The following is a 26,108-nucleotide window of genomic DNA, read 5'->3' as shown; positions in this document are numbered from 1 at the left end:
ATTACCAATGCAACAGAAGAGGCTTTAACTGACACAGAGAAATGTGTTAGAATACCAACAGGAACAGAACAAAATACCAACATCAAAGTAAAACACAGTATGCAGCTGTTCTATAGATTAAGTGTTACCCAGGGTGTTTTAAAGACTTGACAGATAGTTCTATGAATTATATCTTGTACATAGTAGAGGTTCATTCTGGAAACTTGCCAGTTTTCACCACCAAGGTCTAAAAAAGCCTCAATTTGCCATGACACTTCCTGGTTCCACCCAATCCCTACACTTCTCCTTAAAGATGGTGAACCCGACTGGCCCTTAGTTGATTAATAAATTAGTCAGGTGACAGAAAATTAATTGCTGACAGTTTTGATAATAAGATTAATCAGTCGAGCCATTTATCAAATAGCAAATATGAGGATTGTCTGTTTTACATTATTGCAAATTGAATAATAATGGAACAGTGAACCAACTTTTTACCCTTACAGGGCTACCGGAGGGGTCATGGAAATTTGCTCATCCAGTCTACATGTCTCTTGTGGACTTGGAGAAAGCTTACGACGGTGTTCCTCGGGGAGTCTTGTGGGGGGTACTACATTAGGATGGGGTGAAGGGGCTGTTACAGTGAGCAATCTTGTCCTTACATAACTGAAGTGAGAGTTGTGTTCGTATTCTCAGCAGAAAGTCGTTTCCACTTGGTGTTGGTGTCCCTTACCACCGATCCTGTTTGTGTTTTTCACAGACAGGATCTCAGGGCGCAGCTCGGGGGAGGAGTGTATCGGGTTTGGGGACCTCAGAATTGCCTCGCTGCTTTTTGCAGACAATGTGGTTCTGTTGGCTTCATCAGTCCGTGACCTCCAGTATGCACTGGGAAGTTTTTACAGCAACTCCAAATCCGAGGCCATAGTTCTCAGCTGAAAACAGTGGATTGTTCCCATCGGGTTGGGAGTGCGTTGTTGCCTCAAGTGGATGAGTCAAAAATCTCTGGAGTGACCTGAAAATGGCTGTCCCCTGACACTCCCCATCCAACCTTACAGGTCTTTAGAGGATCTGAAGAAAAAGATGGCGGTAAATCGCCCAATCCACGTTTGCAAAGCTTGTTGCATCGTACCCAAGAAGACTTCAGGCTGTAATCGCTGCCAAAGATGCTTAAACTAAGTACTGAGTAATGGGTCTTTTGGAAAAAAATTGCAATAAATTCTAAAATTTTGTTTTCGCTTTGTCAGTATGGGCTATTGAGTGTAGACTGATGAGGGAAAAAATTAATTAAAACGATTTTTTTGGCCTGTATCAATCTCTTCAGCATCATTGAATGAATCCATAAAGGATGTCTTTTCTACGCCTCATGGTTGCTGAGATATTAGCCAAAGCATTTTGCAATATTTGTTAGGTAATTTCTCACCACATGGTGGTGCTATCATGCACTGTTAACCAAGTTTCAGCCTTGTAGCCTATATAGTTTTTGAGCATGATTGATCATGTTTCATCATGTTTTGCTCATTCCCTACAGAAAACCATTAAAAAAATCATTAAAAAAATCATAAACTCAACCATTACAGAATTACAGTAATAGCACCTATCTTCTAAACATGCTCAACATTTTACCTTTGGAACACTGTTTCTTGCTGCGTGTAGTATTAGTAGCACATCAAAGAATGGATGGAAGAAAATAGTTGAAAAAGAATTAAAAGCGAAGATAATTATAATATGATTGCTGCATTGGCAGCAGTCACACAATAAAAATTACACTCTCTAGCTATAGGCAGTTGGTTCCCATGAATAATCCATATCAGTGAGTACCATTTGTAACCTACATCTACTGTAATAGTTAGATATGGCATTGGTACATTTCTGTCATTATCAGATAATGAGCGATGACACCTGATGTTCCTGTTTTTGCAGAGTGAGCTGCTGTGAATCCTGAGAGGAGAGTTCTCCCGACAGGAGACAAGATGGCGTCCAACAACACCCTGCGCAGCTACTCCATCCTCCCATGTTTCATCTTTGTAGAGGTGAGAGACTGTGTGTGTGTGTGTGTGTGTGTGTGTGTGTGTGTGTGTGTGTGTGTGTGTGTTCAGGTGTTAGAGCGATAATCTGCCTTCTTCTGTACAAACTGTAAAATTCATGCATATGTGCATTTTAATCCTGCTTTAAGGATTGTACATGATGAGTGTGTGTGTGTGTGTGTGTGTGTGTGTGTGTGTGTGTGTGTGTACTAGTGACAATTTAATCATTAGCAAATGACCTCTTCTGGTAAATTACACACAGCTAACCAGAGCGTAAAGTGTTGGAATGAGTGGAAAGCCAAGTTGTGTGTGTGTGTGTGTGTGTGTGTGTGTGTGTGTGTGTGTGTGTGTGTGTGTGTGTGTGTGTGTGTGTGTGTGTGTGTGTGTGTCTATAAGAGTCGTGTTGCTCCTCAAAACTCCTCCATATTTAATAACCATGTCAGCTGAAAGTCCTTAATCAGAGAGATGTCTCAGGATGCCTTGCATTACTCTCCTCTGTCTCTCTTTCTCTTTCACACCCTCCCACTCACAAACACACACACACACACACACACATGCTTCCCGGAGGAAATATCCTGCATAGCAGTCTCAGATGAGTTTACTCTCACATGATTCTCTTCCTGTCCCTGCCTCTATCTCATGTCTTCTTCTTGACTGACCTTTGTGTCTCATTCATATTTTCTGAAGACCATCCACGATGAGTGTTATATATTACTATTATGGTGTGTCCTCCAAGTGAATAAGAGAATTGGTGAATGAGTGAAATGTGACAGTTGGATATGATCTTTTCCCCTTTGATTCATGATGTTCTACCTTGCTGCTTTTAGAGCAAACCCCATTGGATATTTTTTAAATCAGTACTTCTTAGGTAAGAATCACATTATGTTTCTGCATGTCTTTTCACAAGTGAGACATTAACGCAAGAAACTCCCCACTTATATCAGATATCAATCACCTAAAATGGAGCTTTGTGTTGTTGAATTGTGTTGTTGAACAAAGAGAGATGGCAAAAAAAACAAACAAAACATCTGCCACCAGTTCTTTGATTATTTCTATTTTGATTTTACTCAAAATAGAAATAATTTTATGAATTATATTTGCACCTGAGCTCTGCAACAGCTCACCGCATTAGCCATTAGCCCTGTTTTTCGAAAGATTAAAAAGTTTAATATAAGATATTAGCTACATTCTGTTCGACTAAAAGGCATCAACCTCATGTATACCTTGATTCAGTTCAAAAATACTAGAGTTGAAAATGCTAGATGGGAAAAGAACACAGCAGACAGATCACAGATATAAGGTTTATATATGATTGTACACTGCCACCACATTAGATCACACATAGTCAATAAAAATTGTCACTTTTGCTCCCACACAGCCAGAATTAAAGTTAGATAATGTGTGAAATCGCTCTGCACAGCAGTTATTACCAAAAAAGACAAAATCACATTGGATGCACACACATTACAATCACTGTCTTTTCAGTAAAATGCTCTTCTGAATTGTGACGCATAATTAATCATCGCAGAGTCCTCCAGCTTCTGTAGAAATACCTTCGGTTAGACAGCCTCTCATCAGTGTTTTTACAAATTATGCTCATTTACAGCTTCCAAGTTTCTCGGCTAGAACTCTGACATGCTCTGTTGGACATTGCTAAGCAGTAACCACAGCTTCATGTTCAAACAACATGGTATCATTGGAAATTGAGGTTGGTTTGAATGTGACCTTGGAGCTGATACCTTTTGGCTTTCCTAACCTTTCTTCTCATTTGGAATTTGTACATTTATAGCGTGACATTGACAAGTGCAAGATAAGGGGAAAGGAATTGCGTCAAGAAGTGTCATTCACAATTCTTTATTAGATTTAAAAATTGTTCCCTCTTAAAAACCATCATGTTTTATTCCCTTGTCCCCCCTCTAATATACTTGACTCTGTGATCAGCTCAAGATATCATATGAATAACAGACAAGTTCAGTTAAGATCTGACGTTAAAAGGGCACAGCCACAATTTTCTACATCAAGTTCACTTAACTCGTCAGAGAAAGTATTATTCAGCCTGTGGAGACAGTTGTATGATGTCTGCAGTGTCTCCATGGGGACCTTTTCTAAAAGTCTGAAAAAATTAACGTGTAGACTACACATTTTTTTGCGGAAAGTATGTGTTACAAACTGGGGGGATGTTGTTTGAAAGATGTGAGCACTTGACAGGCAGGGAGGGTCAAACAAAAGATGCAGTCTAGTTGCATTATGGGAAATGTAGGATGCACTGGCTTTGAGGGCTTGATTTATATTTGTGATTGGTATATGCTGGCCTCTGCTGCTTCGATTTTGACCATAATGTTTTAAATCTGTCTCTCACAAGTCCACCAACTTAATGGAAGCGCAATACTAAATTGTTAGAGTACAGCTAAAATATGGTTAAAATAAAGAGTACATGTTAATAGTATTTTTATGATATAAGCAAATCTTGCATATCCTAATATATAGACATAACCAGTGATTTTTTTTTTTTTTAGTCACATGTAGCTTGTTATCATTTGTAAACTGGCTTTGTAAAATGATAACTCGTGATCATATCATCACAATATGATACCAATGAAAGTTGACGAATAAATTGGTATAAATTGATATAATATTGAATGTTCACCCAGCCCTATTATCTGGTGTAATCTGGTGTAAGGAAAGTTGAAAATTAGTCAACAAATAAGATACTGATAGTGAAACTGTGTACTGTATTTTTTGTTTGTTTTGGTTTTTTTGGATTTTAAATCACAAACTCAATATCCAAAAAAAGTATCAAACCATGAATATTTTCTCCATATTACAGTATACTCATTATACCATTTTCACGTACTCCCCCTCTACTTCACGGAGTTGTCAAAGGCATCCTGTCCATCTCCTTGTCTAACTCTGCCAATCCCTGTTGTCTCTTTCTCTCCCTCCTTGACGTCTCTGTCACATCCTCACAGCTTCATTTCTCTCTCATGCCTCCTTTCTCTTTTGAACCTGCTTCCTCACTCCGTCTCTTCACTCATCTCTTCCTATTTTTGATGGTGTCGCTGAAGTTCTTCCTCCCCTTCCACCTTCTTCTCTGTCACACCATCTTGGTGCCCCTCACTATTTCCCTGCTCCTTTTGTTTCTTCCTCTCTCTTTTTTTTCTTTTTTAGTCACCATGCCTGTCACGAAAAGAGCAAGGCAGAGGGACAGTGCTGTCACATGACCGAAACACAACGTCCTGATTGCAGCAGCTCGGCCCTGTAGTTCAGTGCCAGCGGCAGTCTGACAGGGAGGATGTTTATTAATGGTGATTTGTTTATTTAGTCATGTAACTTGTTGCTTTTTCTTTTATCCGTTACTTAACCCTCAAGAGCGTAATTTGTTGTTGCTGTTTGTCATCACTGTAAGAGTAACTATGAGACGGAAAAAAGGACTGTGAGATGAAAGGGGATTAAAATAAGAACAGGAAGAGAGGACTGGGAGTGAGTAAAACGAAACAGGAAGGTGGGACCCATGGGAGGAGAAAAAAAGATGAGATGAGGATCATGATGAAAGTACAGTAAAGCAGGGGGGAAAGAAGTGAGTGGTTGTAAAAACTGTTAAAAATTAATTAAAGGTACAGCTGTGAGGAATGAGTAGAGAACAGATATATCCTGTACCTCCCCCCAGATGAGTTTATGTAATACACAGAGTTCCAGGCTTTCATTAATCTATCTAGGACCACCTCGACTTTTCAAGTGTTTCGTACAGAAATGAAAACTTGCCTTTGTTCACATCACCTGCACCAGGCTCTCAGGGGAAAAACCAGTCTCCTGACTAACATTTGTGAAAATTAATTCTGTCAGCCTTAGAAATAATTTCTTCCTTTTATCTCACTCTCCCCACAGGGACTGATTGTTTTCGATGTTGCTCCGTCTCTCTCTTGGCTGCACTGACAAAATATGATTTTGACATGGGGGATTCTAAAAAGGGGCTTTTATATGGGGAATCATGTGTTAAATTTAGCTTTGGAGCCTAATAAACCTGCTACTTTTATATATACAGTTTAAAAAGGAAACGTGTCATTTAAACCACCTATGGTCTCAATCATTTCATCATCATTTCATGTCTTTTTTTTCCACTGCTCACAGGGGAAAAATATCCAACTGGTATGAATATGTGAGTGGCCTTATGTCCCACAAGGGATAGGAGAATATTTAGTAACTACTACAGAATATGATGAACGTCTGCCTGTCGGAAAATACCATTAGACTCACTTTAGAAAAACATAATTATTCTTCCTTTCTTTTCTAAGATTCTGACTCAGTATAAAAAAAGAAGAACTTAGAGCAAGGCTATGTTCCTTTTGCTGAGCAGTGGCACAGTACAGTGGCCTCTGTGGCCACAAGTGGTAATTACAGGAGTTGGGCACATTATATTCTGTAAGCTCCAAGTCCGAGCAGTGAAGGGTACTTGAACAGACAGGAAAGGAAACATGTCTACAAGTGAGGTACAAAGACGGCAAACATCTAAACCCACAGCAGGTGTAGGTGCTAGCTTTATGCTGACTGGGTGACTAGCAACAATGAAGGTTCTTCCCTCGGCAGGGGTGACAGCTCAAGCCACGATAACGGGCATTTGTTGGGTTACCCAACATGTGACTATGTTCCTCTGCTGTTGTGATCCACTCATGTTCACACACCACAGAAAATACAATCTGGTGGCTGCTAGCACCTATCTTAGCTCTGTTAATGACCATCTACGTGACGAGTACAGTCAGAAGGTTGGGAGTCTGGAACTCAATGCTGTTGGATTACAAGCCAGGTTACATATTGACGAGATAGCGAGGGACCGCACAAATTACTTACTAATTCACCTAAGGAACTGATAAATTAAAGAAAGCAATAAGGATACATCTGGCAATAAATGCGGTTATAAATAGTGGAAACGTTAAGACAAATAAACCCAGTCCTACAAGACTATGAGGTATTTTTGGGATTTAGCATTACAAATGCTCCCACGGAATAAAACTCTAACATTAGTTTACTTTGTAGCAATCACCCTCCTAACATTAGGAAACTGAATCGAGGCCACAAAACAGCAATGAGAGAAAAATGTAATACCCACAAACTGCTGCTTCAACACTGTAACCAATGCGCAGTAGAAGCCAGTGTTAGAAGTTACGTTAACAATCAAGTAAAGCAGATGTCATCTCTTATTCTGTTTAAAAAAAAAAAAACCTGTTGCTTTGCTTCTTTTCATCGTGTTATTTTTAGACTGAGGGTTATTCTTGTCTTGCTCTGCTCTTGCTCTCTTGTTTCTATTTCGGCCTGTTGACCCTCTCCTTATCGTACTCTTTCCTTCTTACTTTTAACACTCAGCACTTTGGTTGGTGGTGGCTCTTCCATTTCCCCCGACATGTTTCTTGTGGTCACCTTCTGTTTTGTTCTTCTTTTGCTTTATGGCTGGCAATCTATGAAGTGGCTTACTATTGCCACCCACTGCTATGGAGTGTGGCATTGGAGTCTTTGTTTTTCTGTCGAAACCTTTGTTCACACCTTGTTGGTTGGAGACATGCATTTGATGGTATCTCTTGCTGGCATATCCCGTCTCACTGACCATTTTAGAAAAGTAGGTGGCCAAAACAAAAGTAAGAGTGGGTCACATAGACTCACTTTAAGACTAAAGGCCAAACTTACTTAAAGACTAAAGGCCAAACTTACTTAATCTGCAAATGTGCAATTGTGGGTTTTTTTATTGAATCTGTCACACAATCTGTGTGTGTTTAATTCCTGATTTACTAAGGCAGCAGAAGGAGAGCTCATACTGTAGGCACAGTCCAGCAGTGGGACTTCTATGAGTTTGCCAAGATTAGAAAATAGATAACATGGCGATCTTGACTAAACAACTTTTACTCCCACTACAGTTGAATTCTACATGAGAAATAAGGTTATTACTCATGCAAGTATAAGATTCAACCAGGAATAGTTATATTATTGGTCTAGTAGACAGGGGGTCTTCATGAGAAATGAAAAAGAGATTGAATAAGATGTACAAGTACACAAAGGGTGGGGGTGGAGCAGCATGTCCAGCAGCTAAGATTGCAGCAGGTGGAGGTGGAGATGGTGTTGATACAGCTGATGTTTCACTAGAATACCGAGGCAAATGCAGTCAAATCCAGTGGAATACGTGAACAACCTTTGCTGATGTCTCCACCTATTATTTGTGCAGTCCACCCTTAAATGATTTGCAATAAGGAAAGAGACACACCAGGCTGTAACTCCAACCTGGTGTGCCTGCTTGATTAATACGCCACGTGTATCTAGGGCACAATGTGTCACATCTGTGCCTGAAAAACAGCCACAAAAGCCTTAGAGAATCTGGCCCTCGCTTCTTAGACACACCCCACAAAGATTGGATGACCCTTCTTGAAATCACGTATGGCACAAGATGCTGTACTTAACATATTAATGAGCTTGGATGAAGAGAGGAGCTGTCCTTGATATAACTGGGATTTTTTTATTTAAACTCATTTAATATAGTGGTCTGTAATTCCTTTTCAGTAAAGAATGTAAAATACATTCTTTTTTCTTCTTTTGGGGCCCCTACTCACATTTAACAGCTTACTATTCATCATTATATCATAGTTGTTTGGAATACATCTTGAGTAGCTGTCTTCGGTGTCCCTTCAAGACAAGTTTGATAGTGTAATATAACAGTGTAAAACCGGGCAAGCCAGGCTAAGATGACCATTTCTGTCAGTTTTTTTTCCAGTCTAATAACACACCATGACAGTGAAATGAAAATCTAGGGCTTGGTGTTAGATTTATATAACATTTTCCTGGTTGTTTTCATGCTTTGAGGGAGGAGATGGGCGGTGTAACTGTTAAATGATTTCGGAGTGAAGGAGAAAGAGAAAGAAGAGAAGAGATTGGAGAAGGGAGGGATGGGTAAAAAAATAATTAGGTTTGGATTTTTATTATAATGAAATTGACTGTGTAGAAGGTAATTACAAATACATAACAATTCATATTTCATCAGAATGGTTCAGAACCACCATAAAAGCAAACTTATCTGTAAGAGCTATCAGTCTTATGACTTATACTAGACACTTTATTACAGATCTTACACATTTTCTGAGTATCTACAAAACATACAGTACAGTGTCAGGTGATAATTTTCTGTGGGTTCATCACTACAAGCAACAGCAGTTACATTATACTTAGTTATGTGATCCAATGTTAATATGAAAATATTAACAAGAACAGTTTTGAAGTTGACAAAGAGGATTAAGAGATTTTACTTCATTGGAGACCTTTATGTAATTGAAGTATACATTGTAGAAGTAGGAAATGCTTGTCTACTCATGTGAAATGATATTCGTCTGAGAGAAATGTAGCCTGTTAAAACCTAACAGAGGTAGATGGCTGCACCAAAATACCCTGCCAGACTATTGGGTAAAAAAGGTGAATTGTATCCTCCGGGGGAGAAGGATAATGGTATGCTGCAGTAACTTTTTATAACCATTTTTACTACAACAACTCTTGTCAGTCTGCCCTTCACACAGCTAATGCAGCATGACACTGGCTGTGAAGTGAATATAATGGAGCTACATGTTATGCCACATAGAGAAAGGGTATACATGTCCAGGTGTAAAAACTGTCACAGAAAAGCCAGCTCATGAAGAACTTACAGAAATGGCGAGCAGCCTCCAGGGATTAGACTGCACCACTATTTTCTTTTCAACAGAGTTGGCACACTTCAGCGTCTTTATCAAAAGGTAATTACTGGGCTGACTCAAAAACAAGTCAGGTCTGCTACAGGCTACAGAACAGACAAGAGAAGAGGAAAATCGGACTGAACAAGCTTCAATTACTCTTACCTCTTGTGGCCTTTTTGCCATAGCCCAATGACACTCATCATGTCTATTGTCTCACTGGTTGTTTATCGCTTTCTATGATTTAGGGGTGGAGAAGGAGGCGGGATGAGTGATGGTGGAAATATTTGAGCTTTATGGAGATCTAGAAGAGACGATGTGAGTGGAAGGAATAAAGTAGGGAAGAAATGGTCCAGAACTTGCTCTAAGGCATCTTGATCTTCCACACTAGCTCAGTGCTTTCTACCAGCAACCTTAACTTTTAACGCTACTGCTGAACCCAGGCTGGTGAATTACCAGAAACTGTGGTGGCTGTTGCAAATGAGCTTGAGGCAAGCTATGGTCTTTTTTTTCTGAATGCAAATAAGGTGGATGCCATAGTAAATGAAATCACAGTAATAATAATATAGTTCAACAGGTGTGCCCTTGTGTACACCCCTCTAGATAATATGTCCAATCCCTTTCCAGGTGTTCCCTTGTAAACATGACAACTGTGGGTATGTGATCACAGAAGGTATTACATGGCATTTCTGCAAGCGAAGGAATTTACATATTTTCAGAGGAGACCTATGAATAATTTTGTAGCTGATTACCCTGCTAGAACTTGTTTATGGAACAACATGAAAACATGAAATTAACCCATATCTGTCAAGAGATGTCCACACGCAGCATCCGTGGACAAGCTGTTTAAAGATAGAGGAGCAAGAGGATTTCTGTTTACTTGAGTGGCTTTACTTTGCTCGATGCTGTTAGTTACGAGTCTTAACATCGATGTGGCTGGGTAAGGTGTTCAGTCAAGGATTATGGTTCCTCATACCAGTAGCTGTTAATGCATGTGAACTGTGGGAGAATGTTCTCCACAGCAGGGTACCTTTGTGATAACAGGAGAAAGCAAAAAATAATACTAACTAGCTTAGTGTTTTTCAAAGAGTTGGCATAGAAACAAATGAAGCGCGCACACACACACACACACACACACACACACAAACACAGGCACACACACCGGGACATCTCTGTGTTGCCATCTGTCACTGGACTAGATCTGCCAACATTTCTCTCCTGTTCTCAGTTGCCTTCTTGCCTTCGTTGTCTGAACCCCACTGGCAATATTGTCCAGTCTGGTTCACACACCCTCCCTATTTGTATTTGCACTAAACAACATTTAGTCCTGGTCAGCTTATTTGATTGGACAGGATACATATTTGATAATCGGTCAAATAGCACTGGTATGTTTTACTTTTATTCTAGTGACTGACTCAGAAAATCCACAAGGAATCATATACAGGTCATTGTGTGCTGTAGCCTATGACAACATAAAACGTGCTATACTAGTGTTTTACCCCAGCCTGGGGCTTGTAGAACAAGGTCAACAACTGTGAACTTTTGCTTTGTAACATGTCTTCTCCAAAAAAACAGAGAAATCAACTATCAAACAACAGCATATTTGCTCAAATGTGCAGGTTGCACAGATGATTGAAAGCTGACTGACAACCTCTTTTTTCACAGTACAGTACATGTAGTCCAATATCTCTAAACCCACAGAAACTCTTGCATAATGTTATCAGATGAACTTCAACTGGGGTACCTGATATTTGTTCAACTAATAATATTTACTGCAAGCTCTCATGGTATTTGTGGTTTTCTTTACCTAAGACAACACCACTGTACAATGTATGCTGATAGAACCATTGACTTACACAATGGTTCTATCTTGATTTGACATGTAAATAATGTGTCCGTTTAAAAACATTGTTTTTCCCCCAAATGAATTTGATTTACTTGATAGACAACTGAAGAATGCCTGAGAGAAAAACAACAAAAAGTAAAAGTTAGCAGTCTGATGAGAATGATTTCTTGCAAATGTGGGTTACTGTAACAGCAAACTGTCTTGCCTTTAGCCCTGGAGTGTATTCTAAAACAATCCGAGAGTTAGCTTGTGATGTGACATCTCAGTTAGTAGCCAGCACGCTCATTAGTGAAGGAACTGATGGTAATGTTAACATGTAGCTTCTCGTGTAGCTTTTTTTTTTTTTTTTCCTGAACCATCATATGACAAAGTATCAACAGTGGTTGACGAAGTTTAGTGAATGAGGCACGTAAAAAATAAAAAAAATAAAAAAACGGTGACAGTTTTGTGGATCAACAGTTAGAGAAGGCACACAAAGAAATCAGGCAGGAATATTTTATTAAAAATGTGGTCCAAAAGCTGTGTTGTGTTTTGGGAACTATGAATTTTCAACTTTGCATTCAGAGTCACTAGAAAAAGATGAGGCTGTATCATTTTAGTTTGACGGTGTTCTTACTTTAGTTGCACTCAGTCATTTTGCAAACTGAAAACGTGGTTTGGCGGTTAGATTTGCAGGCTGGAGCTGTGTAGCCAAACCATATTTTGTATCTTCGTTGGGATTAATGATAACCGTCTAGCGTAATGCTCAGTTATGTTGTATGTGATGTTGTGGCTAATGTATGATCAATGAAATTTTTAAGTTTTTATACATTACCTTAATATGTACACTACCCTTAAAACATAGTTTAGAATACAGTTCAGTTAGAACAGAGTTAGAATAGAGTCCAGTTCTCGTATAAACCGCCTTGTGAAGATTTGTGTTATCTTCCTTTTGGAGCAATACCGATCTTTCTGCAGTGACATAGTGACGCCTAGTGTTGGCAAGAAGTATGACAAAGGGCTGGGTAGACCATTTTTCAAGAATCACACAAACCATTCATAATATCACTTCTTTACAATGCTTTAACAAACACAGGCATTTAGCAGATTGCAGATTTTTTTAGCAAACAAAGGTGAAAGGAGAATCAGACATGATTCATTTTGACATGTTTTATCTAGTTGTAATAAGCTGATGTTTTATTGATTCTTATGGGATAAATAAAGCATCTTATTATTATCTTCTTTCCTTCCTTCTCCTAGATAGCTCCCTATGATCACATTTTCACTGTGATCATAGGGAGCTGAGTTGCTGTTACTCCTCTAAGCTAAAAAAAAAAAAACTGGTAGTAATTTTTGCTTGACTAAGATATCCTACTTCCTCCAGTTCGGGTGATGTTTTAGGGCCTCGCTTTTCTTTGGCAGTCTCCCCAGCATTAAAATATGAAAACATCTCATTACTTTTTTTTTTTTTTTTTAATATAAAACCCCAGCATAGTGCCAGCAGGTTGGCTAGATTGGCAGCATTAGTGGCTGAGTGACACAGGCAGATGATTTTCAGAAACCACATTAAAAGCCTTGCTATGCAGTGGCTTACATTTTCTATTCCAGTGTTGGTTCGTTATCGTTGACTAGAGATACCGTATATAAAAAAATAAATAAATAAAAACTGCCTGCAGCCGATTCGAGACTGAGAGTGAAAGGAGGCCAGAGACAAAAGATGATGTTAGAGGGATAAAAGGATGAGGGGGTGAGGGAGGAGAGGAGGTGGTAAGTGATGGTACTGCTGCTGCTGCGTGTGGTGGTGATGGAGGGTGCTGGTACACGACCAGAGTTAGCCTGAGAGAGAGAGGAAAAGAGATGTGGTTTTAGAGGATTTATGCGGTTGTTCTGTATTAAAACCTATCAGACACATCACAGCTGATTGAAGAGCGGAGTGATGTTGAGGGATCAGCCACAAAACAGCTTGTTTAAGGAAATTTTTATCTTCTTATACTGAATCAAGGAGGGCAGCCTTCAGTGCGCTGGATGTACAACTAACAACTCTTTTTCCTCCTTCCTCTTCTCCCCTTCTTCAACTCTCTCTACTCTCTCGCTCCAACATGTTCTTCTTCCAGCTCGTCATCATGTCCGGCACGGTGTTGTTGGCCTACTATATGGAGTGCACGGACCTGTTCAGCGTGCATGTGCAGGGTTTCTTCTGTAATGACGCTGAGCTGATGAAGCCTTACCCTGGCACGGAGGAGTCCAGCTTCATCCCCCCCCTCATCCTGTATTGCGTGGTGGCTGCTGCTCCCACCGCTATAGTGAGTAACACCCTTTTTATATGTGTTTCACAACAGTGTTGAAAACCGAAGACTTTTCAGATTGTTATGCCGCATGCTGGAGTGTAATTGACAATAATCAGATGTGGCATGCATGTGTTTATCCAGGCTCTTTCCATTTCAGCCTCCCTACTTTTTTCTGAGACAGCAACCAAGTGCTTACAGCTTTTCAAATCTGAAACCTATTCTTTTCCCTAATGATTTCTTTTATAGAACCACCAAAAATGTAACAATGAAAAAATCCCTACTCCACTAAATATCCTAATAGTCTTCATTTAAAGTTAACATATCCAGCTAACTGGGCTTAACATGACCTACCTTTGTAGCAGTGGTTGTACGCACACATAATTACACAAGTAATATTTAATAGATGGGCCATTCATAGAAAATAGAAATTCAGGCATAGAATGATAGATTGACACATAAGATAAGGACAAGAAAAAATGAAAATGAAAAATAAAGTTATTAAAACATACTAATAAAAAGTCTATAAAAAGTGTACAATAAATAAAAATATTAATAGAAGTAAAAACCTTATCTGTCTGTAACCTGCTACAGATGTAAAATGTCATGGCATACTGTCTGAATGGAGACGCTTTTCATATATTTTTATGGGTTTGCTGATAAGTTTGGCACAGACTGAACTTTAGGCTCTGTATTTTGAACTTTATACATTATCGCTTTGGCTTGTTATTCGCCGTCCGGCACTACAAAAGACCATTTTGAAATTAGCAGTGAGGTCATAAAGTCATGCTGCACAAGGAGGAGTGTATGTGGGCTGCATGTGACGCTGTTTGATACGGACATTCACAGTATCTCCACGTGCTAAAAAGCAAGTGGATTTCCTGATATTGGGGATGTTCCACCATTCTTCCACCAGGCTTCATCAGTTCGGCTGGATGAATGGGGCACCCGTGCATTAGTGGAACTTCGTCACCATAAATTGAAAGACCAGTTGTCTTTGACCCCATACCTGCTGACAGACGATATGTCCCTAACCCATACTATGCACTAATTCTAAGCAGTTTTTGAGTGTGTAGTATTCACACTGGAAAAGGGAAAAATTGTTCAAATCAGACAGTGTTGATTTTTGAGTTTGCTGTTGATGGACACTGTTCTCCCCCACTGCACTGCACAAGGAAATTGGACGAGCCAGTCATAGCTGGAAAAATTATATTAACGCATGGAAAGTATTGAAAAACTTCCATAATAATTTTTGAAACTGGCAGTGATTGATGTCTGACGTTTCAGGTGTAATTTCTCATTAGTACAAAATTCAATTCAATTCAATTTTATTTATATAGCGACAAATCATAACAGAGGTTATCTCAGGGCACTTTTCATATAGACCAGGTCTAGACCGTAGTATTTATAGTTATATTTACAGAAACCTAACATACCCCATTAGGGGAGGGAGGAAAGAGAACATAGGACAGTACAGGTACCACATAAAAATGTATTATAATAATAAGTAAAATGATAATGGGACTAATAATAAAAGTAATAATTATAATAATAAGGGTGAATAATAATAATAATAAACTAAATATATTAATAATAATGATAATCATAATAGCTGCACTAAGTTCCAAAACAAAATAGTTAAGTATGTTGATTTTTTTTGCTATACTAACTGTTGAAACAGTATACTGTGACCATCAGTATGTCATTCATACTAAATACATATACTGTAGTGTGTAGTATGGATTTGGGAAATGCAGAGAAACTTGCCTCAGTAGGCCTTTTTCATGGCAGGACATGACATGACTTTCTTTCATGACTTGCCCTTGCAGGAAAATTTAATTGTCAGCCAGCATAGAGTACACAGTGGCAGGGCCTTGACACTAGTAAAGCTAAGTGGAGTGCAGACCTCATTAATGTGATTAATGACACCATATTACCTGCTATGAGAAGTCAAAATATCCCAAGTGAAAAGAAATCATTCTCTGAATACTTCATGACTTGTCCAAGCTGTTAATTTGTAAAGCCTTGGGATGGTTTTAGATAAATATAGGACAGTGGCTACATTCGCAATTGTGATTCAAATGCCTCATACAGAAGTAGCAACATACCTCCACCAGGTGTCAGTTTTGCTTCACGCATCTTGACTCCAATCAGACCCTGCACCACACTGTAGACTATGTCTCTGGGCCCCTGGGTCAGTTCATTATTAAACCCATATCAAATATTTTCTGAACACCTCCTGAAGAGTGTTCACATGTGTGTGTTTAATATTATTATTCATCGTTTCCCATATGAAACAGATCCCAGGACGCAGCTATACAATAGTCTGGTTCAGTCTGCTGCAAGTAGCTGATGCTTCAGGGTCAGACAGTCCTCACTATGTTTTAGAATCATGCAGTGCATACAGGTTAAAGGCTGCAGTGGTGTATCGGATCATTTCGGATGTGATGTGCTGGCTGTAGAAGTGCTGCCTTTAAAAATAATCAATTCCACACACTAGCTTTGGCTTTGATTTCAGTGCGTGTCATCTTGGGGGGTCAAGTGTTAAAAAGAAAATACCGTCGTAACAAAATAACTAACGATACTGTATTGTACAGCCATAAGTGGCAAGCCAAACATCCTTTCACGGTGGCTCGACGCTGACTAAAGGGTCCAAGCAGAAATATTCCCCCTACCATGTTTGTTCTCATCGTCGCTATAATTATTATCTCATTTTTCTTCATTTAATTAACAGTGCTATAATATACAATGATTCACATTCTGACTCGGTGAATGTTTTATGTGTTTTTTAGAGTCTCTATAGTTCTCCAGAATTTAGAGACTGTATAGTTGCCATCTAATTGTAGCCAAAGAATGTGTGGTGAGTCCAAGAGACCATTAGGCAGTTTAACTGAAACAGAAAGAATTAGTGATTTGGCTGGTGGTGCAGTACTATATAGTACTAGTATGCATGTATGTATGAATCCTTTTCACTCATTTATGTACCTGCTCCAACACCAAGTCAGGAAGAGAGAAAGCGTGTACACAGGAGACCTTTATTTTTTGTGATCTGTGTCTTCTGAAGAGTGAGCCAACCAGAACCAATCAGCTAAATCTGTCCGTTCCAATCAGCCGTCCCTACCCAGTCTTCCCTCATTGTGAATGCTGTGTGTTGTTACGTTCAGCATTTGAAGCTCTGTTTCACATCCTGAGTGTAACAATCTGTTTTTTCTATAACTCTAATCTGTTTTTACATACAGAGGGCTTGACCCAGTGCAAGTAAAGAAAGCACATGGAAAGAGACAAGAATTTGGTTGTGCTGTCTATGTGTGCAGTATGTAATGCTGTATGTTGTCAAAGTGGTGAATGTCTTTCTGGATTTTCCCATATTTGATTTCTTTGCAGAGTTCTTTTCTGAGTGCTGCACATGTGTTGTTGAATTGCTGAAGTTATTCTCCATATGCTTGTGTTTTGTATTTGCATGTGTTTCCTTAAGTTGCAGTGTGTCGAGCTTTCGGTTCCACCATGACTCGCTTATTGCTTACAGAATAACAGCATTTAATTCATGAGTTATCAGTATTTCACACTAATATGATTTCCTGACTTTTCTAAAAAAAAAACAGTTGAGAATGTTAAATAACATAAAGAAGGGCAGAGATAAAAGGGTCAAGGTTAAGAAACTTGCCAGTCCTTATGTTTTACGGAAAATTACGGGCTCAAATTAGGCTCAATAAAGTGGCCTGACAGGTGTAGTAAATTTTCAAGATGGATGACGACTCAGGCTGTTCCACGACCCAGGTGGGTTTCCATAGATATGCAGCACATTAAATGTTTACCATTATTTTCCACTTTTTTTTCTGTAGAAAGTATTCCTAACAGAACCCTCTGCCCTCTGATTGGGCAGTTTGACTGTGCTTTGTAATTGTATTGTCATTGTACAGTCAGATTCGGGTATAAAGACAGGGTCATAATTGGTACTTGTGTTGGAACTTTGAATGCTGAGCTTTACAGGTAGTTTTCTGCTTTGGTTCTGTACACAAATGTTCACAAAGCACTTCTTTTCGTCATCTTCTTCTTTGTGTAAGCTCCCCACTGAGATCAGTTGTTCACAGATTTTATTCACAGTCTCATTTTTTATACAAATGCAAATCTTTTCTACACATTCCTTTTTTTTTTTTTTTTTTACAAATACAAGGCTTTTCTACATATGAAAAACATTGAATTTCTCATGCAAATTTATTTTACAGGTCGACAAAGGTTGATTTACAACTACAAACTCGGGAACTATTTGTGAACATCACTTTACAGGCTCAAAATCTTATTGACCCTAATTGGAGCCCATAGAAAATGAGTATTTCCATTATTTTCACTTCTATTGTTCACACTATTCTGTATACTTACTATACATTCTCTATAATTTCATGTATATATGTACTGGATTTAAACTGTGATATACATTTTTATATAAACAGACACACACACACACACACACACACACACACACACATACAGATATACAGTATATATATATATACTGTATATCGGTATGTGTGTATGTATATATATATATAATATAAATATAAATATAAATATGTATGTATGTAATACCTTTTAGTTCACTAGTTTCACTCACATCTTCAGTAGCCACCACAACAGTTGAGTAGCTTATACTGTGAATGAAAATTTTGTGGTTCAAATTTACTTCTTGGGGCTACGGAAAGCAGCAAATCCAAAATTTAGTTAAAAAAATCATAAACTGCAAACTGCCATGAGAAGGTTTTTAGCAGTGCACTGTATGTGTTCCATTGAAATATCCCAGCTTTTACCTCCTTTCCAAACAGTCAGCTCCTTTTCTACTACAGTTTCAAGAGACACGTAATCATGGTTGTAATTGTGAAAGATGTTTCATTCCTGGACACACGCCACCCATCTATTTGTTATGAGATATCACTGTTGTCTGGCTTCTTTGTCCCCCCTGTTTTGCTGTTTATTATCTGAGACATTTTGTTTTTTGCTCTCAGGCTCTAAACACTGAGTGCTGCTGCCAGCATATTAAGGTGGAGAAAAATTTGAATTATTGCCACTTTTATTGAACAAAACCCCCCCAAAAAACCCCCACATCCTGTAGCTTGCAACTCCTCCCTGTAACTAATTGGTGTGGAGGTGCATCAGTGATCCATAGTGTTACACACTTTTAAACACACACGCACACACACACACACACACACAAACACACACACACTGACATACCCAATGAAATAAAACACATTGGTCTAAAATCTGGAAGAGTGCTCCGATTGGCTAAGAAATGTGACAGACAATATTATTTGCAGCTGATTTGGTGAGAGTGCATCTGTGTCCAGGTGTGACAGGCTCTTCTGCACTGATTACTTCACAAAAAAAAAAAAAAGATTAAAAAAAAAAAACTCAAAAAACTAACGTAAGTTTAAGTATTAATACACAAAAAATACGTAAATAAAATTCTCGATTAGTTTACTATCAGGATATATTGGCTTTTTTTCAAATTAAACTATAACTCTTTTTTGTTCCTGCCATTCAACTTTTTTAAAAGATATATGTCCATGTGATCATGTTCTTTTGACTCTTATGGTGACACAGGCTAATTTTATATGTGTAATTTTACATAAAACTCATTAAATCCTAATAAGATTAATACTACTTTCTTCCTTTATCCTGCTTGTCCCTGATCACACACTCCTCCTTGGAGCGTGCTGTGTCAGCTGTTAAAGTTTTGTTAACACTGCTGGTCATTTCCCACAGTTCCATCGCTTTCGCTCTTTCTCTCTCTCTCTCTCTCTCTCTCTCTCTCTCTCTGTCATCTCTCTCATTGGTATATATACTATGTGGCCTTTGTATTTCACAGTCTCTTTATCCATCTGTACACCAATATCCCAAACTATATAATTGTGCCCTTTGAGAGTGCTGTGTCAGGAGCTTAAGTTGTGCTTCACACTGCACATTGCTCCGTCTCCACATGAGTCATAAACCAGAGAGGTGGCCAACCAGAGTTAAGGATGACAGGGCTGGGATGTCGGCCAATTAGCAGAGACGCAGTAATTTATGCAGAGTGTTACACATGGCCGGCCCACTGGGAGGCTGTGGAGGTTAGATGGGTCGCACTCATGCAACGGTCTATAAACAGGCATCAGTCATCCTTCACCCTCAGAGCCAAGATAACGAAGGCATGATGTTGTTCTTGTCAAGTGTGGGTCCAATAGGACCAACTGGCTGACTAAAAGTTAGGCACTGGGCGATAACCACCATTACCAACTATAGAAGTTGCTCAAGATAAACTTCCTTTAAAAACTGAGCAATAGAGGAGAAGGATTGTATTAAAGTAAATGAGAAACCTGCAACTCAGATGCGTTTTTCTGCCAATTTAGGTCCTTTATAGCTAATTCCACTGTTTTTTATGTGTCTTGGTAACAATACTGAAAATTATCGGCTCATTAAGCAGAGATTAAAGCAGCATTAATTATTTTTTTTCCACTTAGGGGCAGCACAACAAGCTGTAAACACAGCAACTTTACAAAGTACCCCCTTATAAAGTTGATGAGTTAGCAAATAGTTCATTTACACATCCAGCAGACACAAAGCAGCAATAGCAACATTTTCCTTTCTCACTATGAATTGAATATGTTTGGGTTTGGGACAAGGCAAGTGGTGTGAAGATGTCACATCAAGCTCTGGGAACTTGTGATGAGCATTTGTAAATCAACACTGAGAGATAAATCAATAGCTTTGGATTTTCTGGTTCGACAAAGATGTCTAGGAGCACTTAACCTAAATCCAGCCAACAAAATGGCTTTCGTCCTTTTTCGGGATGCATAAGTTGGCTAAGAAACTTTTATTGCATGTTTCTAAATAAGTACTCAACTTGTACCACAAAGATTTGTTTTTTATTACAATTTGAGAAGATCATCAAACACTATCACAAACAAAAAGTTTTTTTGCTGCCTCAGGCTGCACACCTGATTGTTTTCTGATCAAAATTTCTCTAATTTTGGCATTAAGCATGGTGGAACAAACCACACCTTTAATCATTTATGGTTCTCCACAGGGTACAGCAGTCACATTTAATGTCAAGTAAAAAATCCGCAAAAATTTGTTTCTGCTAAATGCTGTGGGCAGGTACTGTCCGCCAATTTCTGTCACAGGTAGAGTGTTTTATGGAGCTCCCCTAGATCTGTTACACTGGTGAATAGGTCAATGTTTTTGAGACAGTACATGAACCAGAAGTCTGTTCTTTTTGTTTCAAGTCAAGCAAAGGACTCCTAAGAGTTAGGCACCCTGTAAAAGATTTGCTTTTTCGTGTCTGTTGTTTAACCTTTTCATTTTCTGCTTAGACATCACTGCGTCAGTTGAATGCCTAGTTGTTTCTTAGTGCTCTAACACGGTACATTTAGAGATAGTTGTTTTGAGCCAGTTTTCATGGCATTTGTATAAATAACAGTGGGGGTTACATGAGTTGAAATAAGACGATCAGTCAGTGGTAACTAACCTTTTCAGTGCAGACACTAGTGAGACAAATACCTCAGGGCGATTGCTGGAAGCTTGAAAATGTTAATGTCATCATTTAGAAATGACTCACTGATTAGCAGCGTTTCAAAAACTCGGAAGGAAATGACCAGTAACTGATTTTATTTTTGCTTTTTCAGTTCATTTTAAAGCAAAGGCAATAATTGACAGTCACCAGAGATACATTTTGAGCTCCATTCATGGCAAAACTAACTCATGTTTCAGATGTAGCATAGCATACGCCTTTCTTGATTGTTTGCACATGCGTGCAAAAAGAAAAAATAAACCTAAATAATTTGTTGACTCGTATGGTCATATACACATGAGACCTAAAGGAGACTAAAGAATCATTTTGTTTACATTTAAGTCATAGATTTTTCTTTAAACAATCCAAGATTCACAGCCTGTAGTGAAATTATGTGTTGTTACACGTACACTGGCCCTATATGCTACAAGTTATATGCCTTTTACAGTTACAGTCTTTCTGAAGAAAAATGATTTTTCTGGTTATGTTGCATTTGAAGACAGATGTTTCTGGGTCATTCTACATCAAAAGATGGATTTTTTTGTCATGATGCCTTTGATGATAGTTTGATTCAGTAATTTGCATGCTTTATGTCACTCATTATTTAGAGGAAGAAATGGGTTTGAAAATGTTAATTCAGCTTCCTTCATGCTGACAAATCCAGACAGGACTGAATCCAGTGCAAAGGTTTCAAACACTGATACCCGTTTTATGTGAGTGCTGTCAGTCCCTCGTTCTTCATAATGTTTTTTGAGTTTCCCAACATCATAACATCGGTTGCTCTCGCTGCTCGTACAGAAAAAGAAATAGGGTAGAGTTGCATTCTCAGGAACATGTTGATGATGTGGAGGGATGCAGGAACACACAGGAGTTTTGTTACCTTCCTGGGGCTCAAAACTTACTCTTTTTTTGAACACAAACACACACAAATACCAAAGGCCAAAACTAGATGTGTACACACAAATGCACTTCCTGTGTGCACACATTCACTCGCTCATAAACACGCACATATTTTTGTAGCAGCCTGCATCACCCAAGGCAGCCGGCAACGAGTTTCATTTTGTGTGTCCAGCAGCAGTTTTTCCATTAGACCTGATGTAATGTCCACACTATAATGGACCTGAAGAAAGGCTGCATTAAGACACAGTGGTCTATGTACTCAGGCCAGACAGGGCAAAATGTTCCTCTGCCTCGTAATAGCACGTCTAACTTTGTTTTGTTTTTTTTCTTCCTCCTCTCTACGTGTTTCTTTTCTGTTTGTATTTTTATTTATGGGTCTCTCTGAATCTCTTCCTATTTCTGTCTCTCTCTTGTGTATAGATTTTCATCGGAGAGGTGTCCATGTATGTGATGAAATCAACGAGGGAAGCTCTCCTGGCGCAGGAGAAAACCATTGTGACAGGAGACTGTTGTTACCTCAACCCCCTTATCCGCCGCATCATACGCTTCATAGGTAAGAAAGTTTTCATGTCAGATACTCTAAACTGCCCAAGACTATTCATCTTGATCGTGTCCGGTAACTGACAACTTGAATAAATTTTGGATGTGCTGATAATTGTTTTAATCAGGAGCCTGATCTCTAAATTTTGTTGTAATCTTTCATTTCATGAACAACATATTAAAACTTGGTCATAGTGGAAACACCAAAGTGAAACTAAATCAGTGTCTTATAGACAGTGCCGGGTAAGGAGACACCTCCAAGAATTTTGTGCTCACGATGCATGATGGAGTTTGATATCCTCATACCTCCCGTCATGCACAGGCTTTTGGACCTTTGGTTGCTCGATGACCCTGCTTGTTAATGCGTTCCTTACATGAAGATTGTGACAACGATCCCATTGAATGAGTAAATGTATCTGATACGATGAGTACCTTGTGCTGCATTCCTGTGAAGTCCCCCCTACATTTTCTTCGTGTATCGCCTCAGTGCAGGCGCACTGGACCAAAACAACAAAAAATGGTGGATTCATATCATTTCATTCAGTTCAGTACAGAGTCTCATACTCAGCTGACTGTGTAGAGATTCAAATACACATCGCTATGCACTTGAGTGATCACATCACCATCACCATGTCAAGGTGCTGCTTTTGACTGTCTGCAGTTTAGTTTTGGATTAGGATAAGTTTAGTCTTCTGCTTTTTCTTTTAGTGCAGAGCTCTTTAAGCTCTAGGTTACTAGCTCAGTAACGCGTGCATCTGCAGCATAACAATTGTTTCTGTGGCTTTCACAGTCTTTCGCTAAGCTTTGGATCAGAAAGCAGCATGCTGTATATCATGGCTAAGCTGACAGTTGCATGTGGGTACTGTCAGTCACCTGTGAGGGGAGCTCCAATGCAAAAAGGCTACCGATTCGAGCAGTAACTCTGATGTTTCACAGCTTTAGGTTTTGGTGTTTAAGATTAGTTTGTTCACATTCTAAACATGTCTAGCATAATCCTAAAACGGAGAAAAGAGGGTGCAAGCAGTAAACAAAAAACATGGTCATCCTACAACCAAAGTTCCAGTGACCTGTGAATGACGAGCTGTATAATGGGAGAAGCAATTTTTCTGTTATGTCAGAGATCGGTGGATGCAGAACAGTGAAGGATGAAAAGATGAGGAATAAAGAGGGCCAGCATGAGAATGGGAGCAGCGTGTTTTAAAAGCCATCACAGACGTTTTTCCATTTTTACTCTTCCATCAATATCAGAACAGCTACTCCCTACCTAGCCCGAACAAGTCTGTCTTTCATGGACCCATACATGTAAACCGTACGTTGACCAATACTTACTTCGATCTTCAAGGTCGTTTCTTGAGAGTAAAGTGCAACGCATACTGGCCATGTCGCCTGTCACATAATTTGATGCCTGTAGCACAAACTTGGCATGCCATGCAGACAGAAAAAGTGAAGTTAAGGTAGCTGGGATCAGATCTGTGTAGTAAATGTGATAAATTTGCTGCTTTTCTCAGGTGCTGATGCTCATTGACACTGGTAAATAGGACATGTGGTGTGTCCTGGCAGGAGAATGGGCTTCAGATCCTGCTGCTGTGTGAAAATCTATTTTCTCAGTCAGGTTCTTACTATAATATATTTGGTCATAGAGAACATGAGAACCAAATGCTCTGCCAAAGGTTAGTAGGAACTAAGCATCATTTGAACCCTATCTCATGACAGTTGTTTGCGTCTGCTTATATGCCAGACCACTTTCAATCCGGTCTGAGGAAACCACTACCACACAGTCCTGATGAAGCAAATTTTTGACTTTTGAACTCTTAATAATAATACCGAAAGATGTCTTTTTTCCCCAAACTTTAACTTTGATTGTACTTGTGTAGCCACTTGTGTCTTAAAATTTGAATCAGAGTTATCAGGGACTTTAAGTGTATTCAGTAGGCATTATGCTTGGCATAAATGATCCAAGGGCTGCTTTTAGTGACGTAATATATTTTGTGTATGGTTGGGCAACAGCTGCAAACACCTTGCTGAAAAGTGTGAATAAAATTACCGTCTCAATCACACACAAATATATATATAGGTTGTCCTGTATTCTTCTTGGGTTTAGACTTTGAAATGTGTGGCTTAAATGGGACCAGTTGCATCATGTTATGCACCTTGTTTACACGTGGTTGGATTCTGAATACCTGACCATGCCAGCCGCTTTTTACTTGAATGAGGTAAACTTGCAGGTTGTGGCTTTTCAGTTTAAACACTGAAACAAATTAGAAACATTTTTAGCAAGCATGTTGGATCAGATACTGTACAGGTTATATATGAAAGATTTTCATTCTTAGAATAAGGCTTTACACCACAATTACAGGTAAGGTTTTTAACCTCACACACCTTTCGCTTTTTCTTAAAAGCTAACAAGACATCCGGCCACAAGCTTTGAAGTGAAATTATTTTATAGTCACTTTTCCACAGAGTTTAAGTAGAACTGGGCAAACTGACAGACTCTTGCTATCTCTTCCAGTAAAGGAGGTCGCCTGCTGGACTTTGCTTGCATATTCAGAACTGTATTGTTCATTTTTAAATAATACCCCTGCAGTTTATAGAACACTCATCAGAAATTAATTGGGCAATTCATATGATTTATATTTCTGTCTGCTCCTGAACAATCTCTCAAATTTGCAGGCTCACTGAGGCTTTTCGTTTCCCGCTCTCCTGCTCCCGTCCCAACTCCTCTCCTCTCACCCTAATCCCCCCCTCTCTCTATTTCCCTCAATGCCCTTCACACAATCATGTCCCTGTACCCCTCACAGGCACCCGAACCCTCCAAACCCCACGCCCCCCAGCCCTCTGCTGCCCCCCCCCCGTATGAGAATACAAAGCAGAGTAATTTCATGGCTAAGCAGGCCAGATAATCAACAGTCATATTTCACTGCAAAAGGAATGCAGACATAGACACTGGTCAGGGTTAGCGCGCTGAAAGTGTCAGTGCAATCGCTCATATTAGATGCTGTTTTTTTCTGTGTGTTAATATTTCTTTCCCTTTCTGTGGTTCACTCTTCGTTCTCTCCAGGTTAAGTTCATTTGATTCCAACATTTTCTGTTCTCTTCTCTTCTCTTTACCAATGGTAGATTCATACTTATGGCAAAACGGACAAAAACCAAACAAGTCAGACCTATATTATTTGGGATTAAGGCGAGGGTCAAATGATGGAAGACATGCAGGTGCATCTGTAACATGATTTGTGACATTACAAAATCAATACAGTTTGCATCCAAAGTTCAGTACCTTTGTTTGATCATACAAAAAATACAAATAAACAGAAATTTTTCAGG

General features: G+C 39.0%; 1 protein-coding gene across 2 annotated transcripts in view; it reads left to right on the top strand.

Moving 5' to 3' along the window:
• plppr1 (phospholipid phosphatase related 1) overlaps positions 1–26,108 on the top strand; it is a 52,575-nt gene that overhangs the window by 14,544 nt on the left and 11,923 nt on the right. For both annotated transcript variants that reach the window (XM_040158257.1, XM_040158258.1), the window contains exons 2-4: positions 1,897–2,006; positions 13,634–13,822; positions 22,668–22,800. In XM_040158257.1, coding sequence (XP_040014191.1) covers positions 1,947–2,006; positions 13,634–13,822; positions 22,668–22,800 — 382 coding nt within the window. In that variant the 5' untranslated portion in view covers positions 1,897–1,946. The remainder of the gene's footprint in view (positions 1–1,896; positions 2,007–13,633; positions 13,823–22,667; positions 22,801–26,108) is intronic.

The sequence above is a fragment of the Xiphias gladius genome, chromosome 20 (genome assembly GCF_016859285.1).
Source record: "Xiphias gladius isolate SHS-SW01 ecotype Sanya breed wild chromosome 20, ASM1685928v1, whole genome shotgun sequence".
In the NCBI taxonomy this organism is placed as follows: Eukaryota; Metazoa; Chordata; class Actinopteri; order Istiophoriformes; family Xiphiidae; genus Xiphias; species Xiphias gladius.
The sequence above is the reverse complement of the archived record's forward strand: the minus strand, read 5'-3'. Positions and strand labels throughout refer to the sequence as shown.